Source organism: Vicia villosa, linkage group LG2 (assembly GCF_029867415.1).
Source record: "Vicia villosa cultivar HV-30 ecotype Madison, WI linkage group LG2, Vvil1.0, whole genome shotgun sequence".
Taxonomy (NCBI): Eukaryota; Viridiplantae; Streptophyta; class Magnoliopsida; order Fabales; family Fabaceae; genus Vicia; species Vicia villosa.
In genome coordinates, this window is record NC_081181.1 from 146,347,276 (window position 1) to 146,366,158 (window position 18,883).

Here is an 18,883-nt window from a genome sequence, read left to right on the forward strand (position 1 = left end):
TATCACTTTTGTGTGCTGCATAATCAATTAAATAAATTAACACAACACAACAAAATTCAAAATCAATCTTAGCGAGAATCAATCCCAAATTAAATTCCAAATCAAAATCATAACCCAACAAAATCTTACTGAGAAAATTAGTGAAAATCAATCCCAATTCTCAAATCAATTATAACACAACAAAATCCCAAATCAATCCCAACTCAAAATCATAACACAACAAAATCCCAAATCAAAATCATAACAATAAAATCACAATTCAAACTCTAAATTTACAATCCAATCTTACACAACTTAGTAAGTTAGTAATAAAACAAATCAAATGAATATTAGTTTATCACAATCAAAAGTCAAACCTAGAGGATACATTTATTTTTTCAAGGGTTAATAGTAGTTTACCCCCCTGTAATATGAAAGTGTTTCGGTTTACCCCCCACCGTTGCCAAAGGCAGGTTTTGACAACGTTTTTTTTTTGAAAAAACCGTTGCCTAAAGGTAGGGAGTGGGAAAAGTAAAATTCGCTAACATTACAGAGGGTGAATTACTATTAACCCTTTTTTCAAAAACAACAAACAAATAAATTAAATCTTACTCAATCAAGAGGTAGCAAGTTGTTAGATGAAGAACGACTACTATTGAAGCAAATGGTGGAATGGAAAAAGGCAGGTGATGGTGGGTTGAGCTTCACCGTAAACAAATTTAGAAAAAGAGAGTATTTTGATTGTTGGAAAAATATTAGGGTTGTTGGGTAAGTAAAGAATAAAAGTGATTATTGATAAAATTGTTAATATTCATTTTAAATAAGGATAGTTTAGTATTTTCACATTATGAAAAAAATAAAAAATAAAAAACTTGGGGTCGCTGTGGCACCCCCTTGTCCTAACTATGTTCTGCCATTGAACACAAGGGACTAATTTAAATAAGGTTTTGATCAAGTACTAAAAAAAACCAATATTATTCATATCTAATTACTTAACTCAACTTAAATACGACCAAATATGATGCATTAGTATAAGGAATGATATGGTACGAGAACAACTCCTAACATCATACCGAAAAATAAACACATTACTAGATAAAGGCTATGGAAACACTATCACGCTTCTGCCGTTTCAGACATCAAAAAGCTTATTCGATTCAAATACACCCGCAATTACATATCTCATCATTATGTTAAGCTGCCGTTTCACAATTATTTTGATATGATCTCAACGATCTACTATGTAAATGTAGTAAGAAACTAAATCGCTCATCAAATGTTTATAACCTAGGGATTCACCACTCAAATATGATTATTCGATCTACAACTTACTTATTTATAATATGCTCACGTCTCACATGAATTTGACATCCAAGTGTATTTGTAAATACATTCCCCTCATTTGAAATCAAAGCATTTTTTTTTATCAATACACTAAAAACGCACACACACAATTTTAGTAGAATTCAAATCTTAGTATTAACGTTTAACAATATTGAATTTTGTCATTTAATTAGAGTTAGTAGTGTAAAAAAAACAATAGAGAAGTCAATTGTCTTATTATCTTAAACCTTAGCCGAAGTGAACGTTGTAATTGTAACAAAATCTTAGTCACATTTTAGATAGAATCAAACAAAAAGTGTTACATATGCTTTTGCTGGTAAATATCAATGACGGTGAAAGAACACAACTCAAATCCCAATCCAAATCCAAACTCACTCTGATTTCAATTCCAATTTAATTCTCGTTGAATCCCAATCTCTGCTCCTTCACTCTCTCTCGTAAGTTCATCTTCCTTTTCTAGGTCTTCTTTCTCAGATCCACCTCACTTTTCGATTCCAAATTCCTCATTCATGTTGATAATTTTGCAGATTTATGCATTGGGAGTGAAGATGATGAGGCTGTGATTCATAATTGGACAGAAAGTTTCCACCATAATGCGGTGGTTTCAACTGAGTACTAGCTCGGAAAGGGAGCGGAACAGTGGGAATAAATCTCGTGCTATGGTGTATCTCAATGTATATGATCTTACTCCTATCAATAATTATCTTTACCTCTTTGGCCTTGGAATCTTTCACTCCGGTATTGAAGGTTTGTCTCTTTGTTTGATATACTTCCTTTGCTTCAATTTTGTTTTGAACTTGTTTCTGTTGTGTTTTCTTGTCTCTATTATTGTGGGACTAGGTTTGATTTCATATGATATGATATGATATGATATCGAGATCATTAACTAGGTTGAAGGTTAAATGTGTGTGTTTGGTTGTGATGACAATTTTTGTTTATGATAGAGTTGATTCTATAAAATCGATTCCGTATTAAAGTAATTTGAGTTAAAATAGTCTTTTGGATCATCTTGAATTGATTTTGACATGTTTGGTTTCTCTCAAGTAGAATTGATTTTAACTCTAGAATTGATTATAGCTTGAAGTTAGGATTTGTAGCTTTTGAATTTTAAACTTGGTTTTTACACTGAAATTTATTGTTGGCTTATGAGTCGTACATCCGACAATATATGACTTGGGAATATGTTTGTAAGCGGGGGCAATCCTCAACTTACTAACTTATTTTGTAAGGTTGAGTTAGGTCAACCCACAATTACTTTACTTTCAACTCAATCACTTTTAGTCAAAATCAATTTTACATAAACAATTCACTTAAAATCAATTATTTGCTGACCAAAATTGATTCAACTCAATATCCAATCATACACTTAACTGACCATAGAACTCAACTATTTGTTGTTTACCATTTCTAGTGGATATCATGGTGCTATATGTGATAAACCAAAAGAAGATAAATAGGGTAGTTCAAAATCAAAACAAAGCTGTTATGATCTATGGTATGACATGGATACGGATGGAGATGAATTTTCTATTGTATAAGTAAGGAGACAACATGTATAATAATGCTTCATCGGACAGTATCATACATTTCTTCATTCTCTTACATGGATTTTTTGGTGATACAATGGTTTGGGCTTTCAGCTTCTCTTTTTTTAACTTACCAACTGAACTATTATGACATTGCCCTCATGTTCTTTCCATTTTGTTTTGTTTTGTTTTGTTCTTCTCGGTTAAAGGCTTAACACATGTAAATATATAGCTGTTGCTGGTTTCTTAAATGTGTAGCTGTTATAGTATAGTTTAATAGAACTTGTTCTTTTTTCTGTCAGTGTTCGGTTATCACTGTTTAGAGGCTACTTACAGCTGCATATAAAATCTGAGAATACAGTGACTGAAGCTTGTAACAAGTTTTATTCTGAATATATAATGAACACACTGGACAGAATTATTTCCTTCGAACAAATTCTTGAGAAGGAGCTGGCATGTACTTTAATGCTATTTTACTAATAACATCTTGCAGTAACTTATTGCTTAATTATTATTTTTTATTCAAAAGTGCATGGTATGGAATATGGCTTTGGAGCACACGAATACCCTTCAAGTGGTGTGTTTGAGGTGGAACCTAAAAATTGCCCTGGCTTCATCTTCAGACGATCAGTATTGTTGGGAAGCACTGATATGTCTCTTGCAGAATTCCGTTCTTTTATGGAGCGTCTCTCTGCAAAATATCATGGAGACACTTACCATCTGATTGCCAAAAATTGCAACCATTTTACAGATGAAGTTTGTCAACAACTAACTGGAAATCCTATTCCTGGATGGGTTAATCGACTCGCTCGTGTAGGTGAGAATCACTCTGCTCGCTAATTCTTTTTTGCATGATTGTGTCTCAGTTACATTAGTTTGCTGCCTACCACTCTTTTCTAGTTTTTGGTTTCATAAGATGCGGTCCTACTTGCATCAAATATAATAGGATTGATTATGCACAAGTTTGATATTGACGTGACTAGTGATGCAAACATGCTTACAATTGAGCTTCATTTTGTGAACCCGGTGATTGCACATACTAGTTTTGTTATCATCTGATCATGTGTGGTGACTTTTTAGGTTCTTTTTGCAATTGTCTACTACCAGAAAACATCCAGGTTTCTGCAGTTGGACATGTACCTGAACGTCTTACATTTGCAGGTAAGATACAGACACTAAAAGTATCTGCCAATTTGTTCACAGATTTACATGTTTTGTTTTGGGTTATTTTCATTGGCTATCCAAGAAAAACAATATCTAATACGAATGGCCTCATAGAATATGATAAACCTGTTATGTTTTGTATAAACAAAAATACCATGCATACTGACGAAATAAGTTAAAGATAAAAAGTGAACTCCAATGCAAACAGTTTTATCTCTAATGGGTAAAGAATTCAAATTCTCAAACATAATTCAAATTTCCAAGCATAGTACATTGCTATGTTCTTGGAATTACCATTTTGATTATTGAGAAGCTCTCATTCATTGAAAGAAGATGGTGCACATATCAATTTCAAAGATCCTTGATTAATTGTTGAATTATCTGTTTTGAATTGTTGCAATGTCTCAAAGATCTCCTGCATAATTCTTGAAAGGGTTCTGTAAAATATAAATTGGTTTGATGTAGTATTTGTTGGATCTTAGAATAATTAAAACATGCCTCTATTTCTATCAATTTACATATCAACAAAACAATGAGAGGAAGAATCTATGTTTATATCCTTTGCAGATGATGATAAATCAGATTCTGATGACCTTTCTCTGTCCATCGAGAGTGAAGAAGAGGAGGAGCCAAGTCACCGCCTGCTAAATACACCGAATGGCGGTGATGTTGCATTTTTAAAGGAAAAACCAGTTCGACTGGCACGAGATCACCTATGATTTTTATTGGTTATCTTCTGTTTCGTGTTCTTTCACTGTTCTCTTTGCTTCTACCATATCTATGATCTTAAATTTGAGTGTAACAAGTTTCACAACTAGATTATTTATTTAAGACTCACAATGCATGCTCTGTAGCTCATAGAACAAAAGAGGATAATCTGTTGTATAATATGTATATGTATATGCCCTCCGGTACGTGTAAAAGTACAAACAAAATTGTTCAGGTATACTGTTATAAATCTTATTAACTATTGTTACCAAGTGCCAACAATGTTGAAGTCACATAAAGTGACAAATTCATGTAAATCTTCCATTTGCTCATTGGTGTTTAGCATTAAGCTGAAGTCTCACGCAAGGTTGATGCTCGCGTTTGCTTTTGTACCGGCAACTTTTGTAAAGATAAACTCTTGATAGAAGATATGGAACATTCTTGTCCATAACTTTTTTTCCCATTCTCATTTCCTAAGTTTTATATATTTTTTAATTCCTTACTATTATTATTGCGGTAATTTTTTGTTTCTGATGTGGTGAAGAGGAGATTGATCTGCAAGATTAACACTTTAACGCTCAAGTAGTGAGTAAGAGAGATGGGAAGTAAGTGAGAAATGGGAAAGGACTTGAGTACCTGGTAATGACACACTCTCTTCTTTAAATAGAAGAACTGGTTAGCAACCAAACACGTGTGATGAGGAGTGCTATGCGGTCAACCGTCGCATCAATCTGGACAACTGGGATAACACTTGTGAGGGAGATTGTACATTTGGAGGGAAAAGAGTGGGTCCACCTATTCTTCGTTACCTACTCTTCGTTGAACGTTGCTCTGTGTTGATATTGGAGTTCTGTATCTTTGAGCCTCATGGGCAGCCCGAAACACTAGTCTTTCACAATATGACAAATTTTTGTTCAAGTACCAACTCTTCTATTATTTATATATACAACTGAAACTATGAAGAAGTTGCCAAGGAAGACTTGATAAAGTCAAGCATATTATATAAGCCAGAAATATGAAGAAGTTGCCAAAGAAGACTTGATAAAGTCAAGCATATTATATAAACCAGAAATATTTAATTAGGACAGTGAAAGGAGAAGACATGATAGCAAGTTCCCTACATCAAAACTTAAGTCACCAACTTTGAAGTTTAGACACTTGTCATAACTTGGAATTAAGTAACAAGTTTTTATCTTTTGCTGTTCCTTTACAGAATTGGTTATCTTACCACCAAACCTCCCAAAGTCTTCTTGACCCTAAAACCTTAATGAACACTCCAAGAAACTGAAAAGTCTTTCTTATTTCTTTATGTTTAGTACTTATATCCTAAGCAGCTGAAATTTCTATTACTTGTTACTCATTCTTGGTATAGCATCTTAGAAAAAAGCACTTCATAACATCATGAATTCACTCTTCTTTCTCACCATCTTCTTGGTTTCCATCTTCCAAACCTCTGTTACCTGCAATGATATTGCTGGTTCTGACATTCACTATCCCTTCACCACCCTTTATGGCTTCGACCTTTCTCACAAAGACAACATCACCACCATCCATTTTCCATCCTACGGCGATCTAACAGTCAAGTCCATCTCCTATGACAGCAGAAAGATTGATCTTCTTGATCCAAAGAACTGCGTCCCTAGAGTCTTTCTCAACCTCAACCTCACCCTCACTCCGTTTCAATACTACTACGTTCTTCAAAACTATACATACCTCAATTGCTCCACTAAACTTCTACATACAAATTTCATCGAGGTTCCGTGTTTAAGCGATTCAAACTCTCATGTTTACACAGTTGACCCTGAAGTTTCTCTTCCTAGTTCATGTAGAATAGTCAAAACAGTTGCTATTCCTTTCAAATATAGCCCTTATATTTCAGATAACAGTCTTGGTCTTAGATTAACATGGAAGTTGCGTGCATCTGAAGAAACCAAACAAGGAAACAAGACTAGAGGTTCTGACACAAAACGCAATACTGGTAAATTTAACTCTTTTTTCTTTAATTACCACCTATAAGAAAACTGTGTTACAAGTTTTGTTAACAATATTTCAACATGTGTGCAGTTTTTGGATTGAGTATCTGTTTCATTGTGATGGCAACAGTTGTAGGCATCATCAAGGTTCATCTGTCTTTGAGGAATTTACATAAGAAAGAAGAACAGTTGTTGGCAGATTTCTAGAACATGGTTTTCAGATGCAACCATTATTATCAAATTTAGTGTTGTTCAGTTTTTGTATAATATGTAGGATATGATGTGTAACAACCCTATGCAACCGTTTCTAGCGGTGTTAGAGAATCAAAGAATGCAAATAGGAGTTGAATGTACTTTTCTTTTTCTCTTTCTTGTCTACTCTAACAACCTATTGCTTTTAATAGTTCACATACATTATTGACATAGTCACAACCGACTCGCGGTAACACGTCTCTTAACCTATGTTATATTTTAATTCTGATCTAAGAAAGAAAGATCAATTGCTTGAGGTGACCTTATAGAACAAATTTAATCTTCTAATTATAAATTTGACACAAAATAGACCTGAATCTTCAATAAAATTTTATATATTGAAGTATACTATTATTGAAAAAGATGAAACTTAAAATTATGAAAAAAAATAGTTCTTGACTCCAAAGCGTTTACCATAATTTAATGTTAAAAGGAGATTGGTGGGTTTTGTGATGAGTTTTCTTGTGAGAGAAATGAGATTGTTGGAACAATTAGGGTTTAAGAAAGAAGAAGAAAGAAAAGAAAACTATATTGAAAAAAAGAATTTTATTAAGTGAAGTTGCTATATCTATTTACAACATAACCTGTTTATTTATAGACAATCAAAATCCAAAATATGCAAATTACACCTCGACACAACAACTATATCTTGTATTCGACTTTGTCGAATACAACTAACTCTATTTAGTTTGACTAGGTCGAACACACTTTAGTCAAACTCAAACTTGTAACACTGAATTATTAGCTTCTAACACACCCCTTAATTCATGCTTTTAAGGTTTCTCATCCCGATGCTTCTCTTCAACTCACCAAACCTGATTTTCTCCAGAGGCTTGGTGAGTATATCAATTAGTTATTTTGTCTTGCAATACTCAAGTTCAAGCTTTCCTTTATTTACTTGATCCCTGAGAAAATGATACCTCCTCTCTATGTGTTTAGTTGTTCGCTTCAGCTCTACCTTGATACAGTTTGGTATGACTAGATGTGAAGCAGATCACTCTATTTTCTTCCTTCATTCCTCCACCAGTCAACGCATCTTTCTTGTGGTCTATGTTGATGACATTGTTATCACTAGAGATGATACAAAGGGTATCCAGCGACTTAAAACTTATTTTTTCAAAAACTTTTAGACAATAGATTTAGGTATACTCAGATACTTCTTAGGTATTTAAGTTGCCCAGTCCTCATCAGGCATTCCAGTTAATCAACGTAAGTATGCATTAGACATCATAAATGAAATTGGTATGCTTGAATGTCATCCGATTGATACTCCAATGGATCCCAACGTCAAGCTTCTTCCGGGTCAGGGGGAGTTGTTGAAAGACCCGGGAAGATATCGACGTCTAGTGGGTAGACTCAATTATCTTACCGTCACCAGACCGATTAATACTTTTGTAGTGAGCATTGTGAGCCAATTCTTGAATGCTCCTTGTGATACTCATTGGAATGCACTTATTCAGATTCTCAGATATATAAAGACTGCACTAGGAAGAGATCTATTATATGAAGATAAGGGTGATGCTAAAATCATTATTCAAATACAGACTAGGCCGTATCACTGACGGATAGGAGATCCACTTATGGATATTGTGTTCTTGTTGGAGAAAATATGATCTCATGGAGGTGTAAGAAACAAAACACAGTTGCACTATCTAGTGTTGAAGCAGAATATCGTGCTATGGTAGCAGCCTCAAAGGAACTTGCATGACGTAAGAATTTGCTCTAAGAACTTAGGTTGGGAGACCTTCGGGCCACAAAATTCATTTGCAACAATCAAGCGGCATTCCACATTGCAATCCAGTTTTCCATGAACAGACCAAGCACATATAAATAGACTTTCACTATGTAAAAGACAAGTTACTGTCAAGAGAAGTAACCACCGAATTTGTCAAATCTGAAGATCAATTAGCTGATATGTTTACTTAGTCTCTCAAGGGTTCTCAAGTAAATTATATTTGTAACAAGCTCGAATCATACAATATATACGATCCGCCTTGAGGGGGAGTGTTAAGAATCTGTTATCAATCAATTAGTATTGATTGGTATTTAATTAGTTATAATTTTAATTATATTATTACCTATTGTATTTAACCATATTTGCATATAAATTTACAACATGTGTGATCATATTCGACACACAAATAAAATTACAACAATTTTTATCTAAAAAAGAAAGATCAATTGCTTGAGGTGACCTTGTAGAACAAATTCAATCTTCTAATTATATATTTGACATAACATAGACCAGAATCTTCAATAAAATTACATATATTACGAATAATATTATTGAAAAAAGAAGAAACTTGTTTTGGGCTGATCAGATCAACTCTAAATGGATTCAAGTTAACCACATCGATTCTACCGAGACACCGGATTAATGTCTCACTTCTTTCAAAAAATACATAAAGATTATCATTCTAGTGGTCACCAAAGATCTCAACTACAAATGCATTCAACGGCTCTCCGCAATTCATTCATAATTAATAACGAGTTATTTATTTCCTTTCTACTATAAATAGAGAAGGTGCCAAACTCATATAAGAGATTAAAAACACAATATGAAATTCACTATTCTTCCTTCACTCCACTAAGTAGAAATCTTCTCATTTTTGGTTCCAAACCAAAATAGTGGCGCCGTCTGTAGGAATTGACTTCTGATTTCTACAATTTCCACAAATTCACATTCATTCTCCAATTTTCGCTCCCAAAAAATACATGTTCTTCCCACAAAAATACAGTTCAAGAAGTTGTTTCAAGGAAGAATCGTGTTGCCATCCTAGAGCCAGCCGAGACAAAAAGAGCGAAGCTCCTCAATCGAAGGACCAACGTAAAAGCATAAGCATTAGACTCCTTCTCAGAGCCCCAGAGGATATCGGCAAAGTCATGCTCCCTCCCCGATTCAGGTAGAAATTTATCCATAAAAGGTGCGCAATCGAAACACCCACTGTCAATAAGAATACTGAAGAGAAAAATCCAAAAGTCTATGGAGAAGCCACACAAATGAGCGATTATGACGGAAAAGGAGATCCAGGCGAGTATAAGCAGCTCGTGAATGACAAACTGAGTTACTTCAGCGCCGACGTTTGCGCTAACCCTGGTTTAGCCGGCTCGGTTATGGTTCAATGGCCTTTTTGAATGATGTATTAATTCTTGGACAGAGTTTTGCAAGATATTTTTTGTGCAATTCATAGTCTATAAGCGACAACCTGTAATTGAAGCTACCTTAAAATGCATGATGGATGAATGTTAAAGAGAGTGCACTGAAATATAGGGACACTAATAATGACACCATGAACCCTTTTTAAATTTAATATTCAAATTATTTCTAATCTAAATCATTTTTCAGTCATGAATAACGTTTACTATATACGACACTACATAAACAAATTCTGTTATAATTATACTATGAATATGGTTCTTAGTTTTTTAAGGATTTAGAAATTTTTCTGGACAATTAATTCTATTGGATTAACTCCTTTAGAACGGTTAATTTTATCATAACAAGATTATTTAATTCATATCTCCTTTTGTATGTCAAGTAAATCTGAACAAGGATACACATCTTTCAAGGATGTTAAAATTTTATATTCATATTCTTTAAGGATATTAGGCTTAAAGAAACAATCCTTATTAGAATAGTGATATATTAGATAACATTCATCAAATAGATATGTATATGGAGGAATTATAATAGAAAGAGAGAAAAAGAGAAGATGAAAATAAAGATAGAAGCAGATGCAAAAAGTAGTGTGTATGTCGATAATGAGTGCATATGCACAGGAAAGAGCGAGTGATACTTACTTTAAACATTAAAGACTAGTATACTAGATACTAAGACAAATACTAATTGAATAAATACGCTAATGTGATTAAAGTCTAAGATCTAATTCTAGATTGCATATTTAAAGGATCTGTACTAACCTAGATTATATCATGCATATATTAATCCTTAAATGCTCATAAACATTAAAATCTAAGATCTAATTCTAGATTGCAAGTTTATACTATTACAAGTGGAACTTGCATCTTGGAGATGATGAAAGTGGAAGGAAAAGTTTGGATGAAATTATTCCCGGGTTTCTCATTGAAGCCAATAAGCAAAAGAGTACATTATATATAAACCTAATAGGTCAATACTAACAAAGACCTAAGCCCAAACAAGGAAAACATAAAGCTCAGTGGATTAAGTGTCTAATACCCCCATAAGCTTGAGGGTATATTGAATGTAGCCCAAGTTTACAAATGTTAGATTTGAAAAGAGAAACATCTAATGGTTTTGTAAACCTGTCTGCAAGTTGTTGATTTGAGGAAACTGGTAAAATTTGAAAGAGTTGTTGTTGAAGCTTTTCGCAGACAATGTAGCAATCGAGTTCGATGTGTAGTGCGTTCGTGGAATGAAGAGTTGTTGGCAATATGGATGGCAGAGGCATTGTCACAGTAAAGTAAGGCGGGTTGCTTGAATTGTATGAGGAGTTCTCGCAGGAGATTTCTCAACCATTGTAATTTGCAAATAGTGGAAGCCATGGAATGATACTCGGCTTCAGTGGAACTGCATGATTCGGTCGGTTGTTTCTTAGATTTTCAAGAGATGAGAGAGTTGCCCAAAATATATGCAGAATCCTGTGATTGACTTGCGTGTTTCCGGGAAAGTCGCCCAATCGAAATCAGAAAAAGCTTTTAGTTGAAGAGAAGAATTGTTGGGAAAGAAAATGCCTTGTGCTGGAGAAGATTTAAGTTATCGTAACACACGAATAGCAGCATTGTAATGCAAATCAGTAGGCTTGCACATATGTTGGCTAAGATGTTGTACATATTAGAAGATATCAGGTCGTGTGCTTAAGAGATAGATCAACAGGCCAATGAGTCTGCGGTATTTAGTAGGATCTGTTAGAGGAGTGCCATCAGACGTGGTGAGTCTAGTGTCACAGGTCATTGGTGTTGAAGTAGGTTTACAGCCAAGGAGACCAGTTTGAGATAGAAGGTTTAGAGTGTACTTGCGCTGATTGAGCTGGATGCCTGATTTGCTGCGAGCTACCTCCAGACCTAGGAAGTACTTCAAAGTCCCAAGGTCTTTGATGTGGAAATGGCTGTGAAGGAGTTCTTTTGTGTTGTTAATGATAGTGATGTTGGTTCTTGCAGTAAGGAGGTCATCATCATATATAAGAACAAATGTAATATGAGTATCAGACTGATTAATGAATAGAGAATGATTTGAGGAACACTGTTGAAATTTATTAGCCAAAAGAACTTTAGACAGTTTTTCAAACCATAATCTGCTTGATTGTTTTAAACCATAGATAGATTAAATGCTTGCAAACTTGATTAGGATATGATGGTGTAATGCCTTTAGGAAGAGACATGTACACTTCCTTATGAACATCAAGTTGATAAAGATGCATGTTTAAAGAAGATGCAGTGGTAAAAATGAGTCTTATAGTGGTTAGTTTAATGACTGGAGAGTAAGTGTCAAAGAAATAAATACCTTGTACCTGATTAAAGCCTTGAGCAACTAACCTTGCCTCGTGTCTTTCTAATGTGCCATCAGAATGGAATTTGGTTTTGTAAACCCATTTACAGCCTATACATTTCTTACCTGGGGGCAGAGTCGTGAATTGCCATGTTTTGTTATTGGTCAAAGCCTGAAGTTCATCATTCATGGCTTTGTTCCAATGAGGATGAAAGCTAGCTTGCTTGTATAGGGTCAGAAGAAACAGATATAGCAGATATAAAATTGAAATATGCAGGGGAAATGGATTTCTATGAAACAAATTCAAATATATCATACATGGTATTGGTGTAAGCAGTATTGCAAATGAAATATTTAAGGTGTGCAGAGGCATATTTTGTTCTAACAGATTTTCTGATATTAGTGGTGGAAGAATTATCAATAGTAGCATGTGGAACAATATTTTCAACATATTCAAAATCATTACCAATAGCAAAATCAGAGTTATTAGCATCAGTATGATTAGTACCAATATCATTATGACTATAAAGAGTGTTATCATTTTGATCAAGAGAATCATTAAGGGATTGGGGATCATGTGCAATGTTTGGCACGGTAGGACTGCTAGTAGGAGGATTGCTCACGGGCTGAAGTTTGGATGGAGACTTAGGTGTGGACAGGAAAGGGTTTGTGTCAAAAAGGAAAGGTATAATGGATATAGCATGGTCAATAGTAGTTGGGTTGAGAGTGGGTGGATATGGTGTGTAAGGAAAAATAGTTTCATAAAACACACAATTTCTGGAAGTAAATACATTTCCATTGTGGAGGTCAAACAAAAGGTAGCCTTTGATTCCTATGGTAAATCCTAGAAAAATGCATTTAGTAGCACAAGGGTATAATATGTCCCTATGTCTAAGTAAGGTCGAAGCATAGGCTAGACAACCAAATGTTCTAAGATTTTTAAATGAATGGGGGGTGTTGAAAAGAAGGCTATATGGAGTTTTATTTTGCAGAACAGGGCTGGTCATGAGATAAGTGGCATGACATAGTGAATAAGACTAGAAACATTTGGGTAAATGAGCATGAAAAAGGAGAGCTCTGGCCACATTAAAAAGGTGCACGTGTTTTCTCTCAACTACAGAGTTTTGTTGTGGTGTTTCAACATAACTCTTTTGGTGTAAAATACCAAGAGAAGCATAATAGGAGGGCATGAGGAATTTTGTGCCATTAACACACCTAATGGTTTTTATAATGCAGTTGAATTGAGTTTGGAAATAAGATATTAAAAATTTTAATGTGAAAACGTGTTTCAGATTTGTTATGCATAATTAAGGTCCAAGTATATCTTGAGTAATCATCCACAATGGTAAGGAAATATTGAAAACCATCTAAGGAGTGAATAGATATAGGACCCCATCTGTCCATATGAACTAAGTCAAAGCAATTAGAAGAAACATAATTACTTAAAGGGAAAGATAATTTGCATTGTTTAGCTAAACAACAAGAATTACAAGCATTAGTCTTATGAAAAGTAATGTCATGAAATTGTTGAGACATGATTTGTAAAACATTAATAGAGGGGTGTCCTAATATGTAATTCCATAAGGCAGTATTGTTGCTATTATTAGTGGAATAAACAGAAATAACATAATTAGGTAAAACAACAGTAGTAGTGGTATGAGCAAGAGGGGTCATGTGCATGATGTAGAGATTATGCAGTTGTGTCACAGGTCCAATCATCTCCTTGGTACACACATCCTGAATTTGACAGGAATTGTGTAAGAAAGAGATGTTGTATCTAGAAGTGCTGCAAAGTTTGGAAATAGAAATAAGGCTAAACCTAAACTCAGGAATGTAAAAAACTTGTTGTAGGTGGAAGCAGTTATAAAAAATGACAGTACCACATAATTTGGCAGATAAACTATTACGATTAGGTAAGTTAATGGAAATAGGTGCTATAGCAATTATGTTTGAAAAACAATGAATAAATGGGCATACATGGTGTGAAGCACCAGAATCTAATATCCACATAGAGGGGTGATTGAAAATACTTCTTGTTTGTACAATACTTGATATGAGTGCAGTATCAGAAGTTGCAGCTTTGTCTGTCGTGGCTTGTTGTGTATCCTTTCTAGATTATTGTAGAAGATGGACCAGATGTTTGTAATCTTCTTTAGAGATGCATATGTCCTTGTTGGGTGGTGTGATGCTTTGGTGTCAGAGGCATTCTTGGGATTGTTATTTCTATAATCGGGTGGAAAACCATGCTTGAAGTAGCAAGTGTCAATGGTTTGATTGCTCTTGTGACAATTTGTGCAAACCATTGCTACCTTGGAGGTGCCTTTGAATTTAGATTTTGCATTGGAACGGATTGTGGCAAGAACTATGGGTAATGGTGATGATAAAAGGAGGATTTATTGTTGAGCAATTAAAGAATAGACCCGACTAATGTTAGGAACAGGGTCAAGTAAAATAATATGTGTGTGAATGTTATGATAGTTGTCATTGATTACCTTTTGTGAATCTTTCACGAAGATCTTCCCATAACTCGAAAGCGGAATCGAAACAAGTTGTGCTTTGAGCGATATGAGATGAAAGTGTCCGATTGATCCAAGATAACACCATAATATTTGCGTGTTCCCAGAGTTCGTAGTTATCAACAGTCATCAAAGGTTTCTTGATTCTCCCATTGATGAAAGAGAGTTTGTTCTTGGATGTTAATGCATGACGCCTTGGAGGAGAAACGATTGTAGAGCCGGGATTCTCTCCAGGATGGAGATAGTAGGGATCTCTGGGATTGAGGGTGGGATCTGTGACTTTTTTTGGGGATTCATGTATATTGAATTCGTGATCAGAATCGTGATCAAAAGCCATGTTTGCGGAATGAAGAAGATGAAAGAAGAGGAAGAAGAAAGGGGAAAAAGATTTATGAAAAAGAAAGGATACATATAGTGTATTTGATGCGGAAGGTGAAGATGATGAAGATGATGAGGGTATACTCTACTGATACCATATTACAAGTGGAATTTGCATCTTTGAGAAGATGAAAGTGGAAGGAAAATTTTGAATGAAATTATTCCCGGGTTTCTCATTGAAGCCAATAAGCAAAAGAGTACATTATATATAAACCTAATGAGCCAATACTAACAAAGACCTAATCCCAAATGAGGAAAACATAAAGCCCAGTGGGTTAAGTGTCTAATAGATACAAAGACTATATAATTGTTGAATTTTTAGAAATCATCACATTAGATAATGTAGGGAACTAAATACATATTACGTTTGTTTTTATTAATGTGTAAGGTTTATTTTCCTTTATTTGCACATATCCAAATATTTGTATAAGATAATGTAGGGAACTAAATACCTATTACGTTTGTTTTTATTACATATGTTATTATTAATTCTGGTGAATATTAAATTAGTAAATAATATATCAATTAAAATAGATTCTAATAACTTAGGCTCTATTTGTTTCAAATTTTTAGATTCTAATATTTTATACTCTATTTGTTTAAGTTTTTTTTTTTAAATTTTTTTTATAGTGTTACATATTTTTGTTTAAAAATTATTTATAGATATTTTTTTAAAATTAAATAAAATTTCCTTTTAATAATTTTGAATAGCTTTTGACAAAAATGGTGAAGGCGACTTGAAGAAGAAAATGTTTGCACTTTGGAGATTTTTTGGAACACTGTAGCAAACCTTTCCTCATCGATAACGCAACCGGTAAAATGGGGGAAACAACCTTCGAAACTACTTTTCCACCCTCGATCATCATTTCCCAGGTTTGTCTCTCATGCAGACCTTCCAAAACTTCATCATCTAAAACTTTTAAAAAATGTAAGAAAACTTTTGCTTAAATAGTGTATAATGTATGTGATATCCCCATCTCTCATCTTCCACAATCGGTAACTAAAGGAGATTGATTGCATAACAGTCTCTAAGGATGAATACTAATCAGGTATTAATTCCTGCTAATTTAACTTCCATTATCGTATCTTGTTGCTTAAAGGGACTTCCCTTTTAAATGTTAGTTCCTTGCGCGAAGCTAACACCAATGTGAAAATCTCTGTCGAAATGGGGGATAACTTCCTTAGGAAAAGGTATTTCTTATGAATTCTCTTTTCATTCTCTTGAAGATTCCCAACATGTAAAGTCTATTGGTGTCTGTAACTTAAACCCTAGTTACTTAAAAGGTTTTGCTTGGACCAAAGACTTCAACCCTAGTTCACAATTTGACCCATCTGCTCAAGTTTGATTAAGAATATATTGTCATCGGAAGCAACATTAGTACACCACATGCACAAATCAATTCATTAACAAACCCAAAATTGATAGGGAATTTAGGCATTTTGCAAGAGTCCTATAGGATTTGGACTTGAGGACAACTCTAATTCATAGGGTACTGGATTTGAGCTTTTACAAGTTATGCCCACGAACCTTACTACAATATGATCTATAAGATTTTTATAGACTTATCCCCAATCGCAGATAAATTTTACCCGAGGTAAGGTAACAAACCTTTAGAGATTTTATGGCTTATCTCAATAAGAAAAAAACCGTACTTTTTTTGAAAATGCTCAATTAATCAAAACTGAGATTTTGTGATTGGATTACCTCACAAACCAAAATCAATCTTCTCAAGAGTATGATACTCTAAAAGATTAAACAAACATCATGACCACTTACAAACTCTTCCTCACAAGAAAAGTTTCCCTCAAAAGAACTATGAAACTTTAACTGAAAAAGAAATATTTCTAGAATGGGAAGGAGAAAGAATAGAGAGATAAATTTTAAAGAAAATATAAAACTTTGGAAACTGGCGTGAAATGAATAGGAGGTGAGCCTCCTTTATATAGGAGTTGGAAAAAGAAAAAATAAAATAACCCATGAGTAGAATTGATAAGCCAATCAATTGGTATATCGTTTCAATCGATTGTATTAGTTATTTTTTATTGATTATGTTTCCTAACATGAAAATATTTGTTAGAGAGTCATTACAAGTCATTAAGGTGTTGTCCTAATCATTTGGTTAATATTTTAGGCTCTTTCCAATCAATTCCTTAATGTTCGAATCGATTGACAAGTTCAAAAATGAGGAACTAACTAATTGACAAGTTCAAAAATGTTTACTTGTGGCACAAGGTCCAAAGTTGGAAAATCCAAATCTGTCAAATGAAGTGTCTATATTAGAACTTAAGGGGTATTGCCAATTCCCCCAAAAAAACTAGCTCTTAAAAGGATTCTCCTTTGTTATAAAATTGATTATTGCGGAACCTTGGATGAATGTGAACTAATTCCCTACCACTTGGCTTGACATATTGAACCTCAAAACCCTTGCTTGTAACACTAGACACAAACTCATTCTCAACATCTGGTGTAGTTTATTCTTGAATATAAACCCAATTGTAATCTCAAATGATGATCAACGAGTATCTTTCACATTCATTGAAAATGATATTGTCTTTATATTAATGCAGTTTATGCAGCTACAAACTACATGCATAGAAGAACTCTTAAGAGTGCTATAACTCAAATGCATAATTCCAATCCTTCCATTAGGCTTGTATTATTAAATTTAAGGTCATCATTTGGGCTCATGAGCATATAGGAGCTCAGTCCCCTTACCACGTCTTGTCTAAAATCAAAGTGATTGTTATCCACCTTTTCCATTTTCTATGAAATTAGCGTTATTCCAGTACTGATCCAAAATCTACAATAGGGTTAGAGACATGAATATGAGATCCTAAAATTTGTTTGTTTTAATCGTAATGTTTTCAAACCAAAAAATCATTTTAATTTAAGCTTATACCACTCTAGGTAAACATAGAAGTGATAAATTCTAGTACTTAGAAAATTGGTCTTCATGGGAAAGATGATTCTGTTATTCTACTTCGGTATTGTTGTGTATCCGAGAGCTAGCTCACGTGAGGTGATAAGCTGATGTATAGGTTTATTTCTTGGAATTATTGGTTATTTCTTTAGTGTGATGATAATGATGTATTTATTGCCTATGGGTCGGAACTGAGTCCCCTTTAATATATAAACCACTCTTAAGCATATGAGTTAACTCCCAGAAATCCAAGAGATGTAGTTAAGTTTCATGACTACCTATGTAACGTGTGTTGAACCAGAATATGTTTTACGCGCGATCACGCATTATGGATGTGAAAAGTAGAGACTCATGCAACATATTTGGACTAGGGGCGCTTGAACAAGTGCAAAGGCGATTCAGAAAGGTCGAATTATATATATATATATATATATATATATATATATATATATATATATACACATATATATATATACATATGTATGTATTGTGAAGATAAACCCACATATGCATCTTAAAGTTTATTTAATAAATGTTTAATTATTATTTTTCAATGAAATTCTGGTACAGCAGACTCAGATGTCCTATAAGCATGTCGAGACATTTGATTTGACATTAATAACATAGGCAAGAAAATAACAGTACTGAAAATATA

The 18,883-nt window shown here is 33.9% G+C and overlaps 2 protein-coding genes across 2 annotated transcripts; both read left to right on the forward strand.

Moving 5' to 3' along the window:
* The first annotated feature begins 1,590 nt into the window (after nt 1-1,590).
* On the forward strand, nt 1,591-4,993 carry LOC131652353 (deSI-like protein At4g17486). Its single transcript, XM_058922195.1, has 5 exons — nt 1,591-1,760; nt 1,851-2,070; nt 3,379-3,666; nt 3,930-4,010; nt 4,581-4,993. Exons 2-5 carry the CDS (start codon nt 1,917-1,919, stop codon nt 4,730-4,732), a joined length of 675 nt encoding a protein of 224 aa, XP_058778178.1. The 5' UTR covers nt 1,591-1,760; nt 1,851-1,916; the 3' UTR covers nt 4,733-4,993.
* Nucleotides 4,994-5,948: 955 nt separating this feature from the next.
* LOC131652352 (RING-H2 finger protein ATL20-like) lies at nt 5,949-7,065 on the forward strand. Its single transcript, XM_058922194.1, has 2 exons — nt 5,949-6,699; nt 6,786-7,065. Exons 1-2 carry the CDS (start codon nt 6,123-6,125, stop codon nt 6,899-6,901), a joined length of 693 nt encoding a protein of 230 aa, XP_058778177.1. The 5' UTR covers nt 5,949-6,122; the 3' UTR covers nt 6,902-7,065.
* Nucleotides 7,066-18,883: the final 11,818 nt, after the last annotated feature.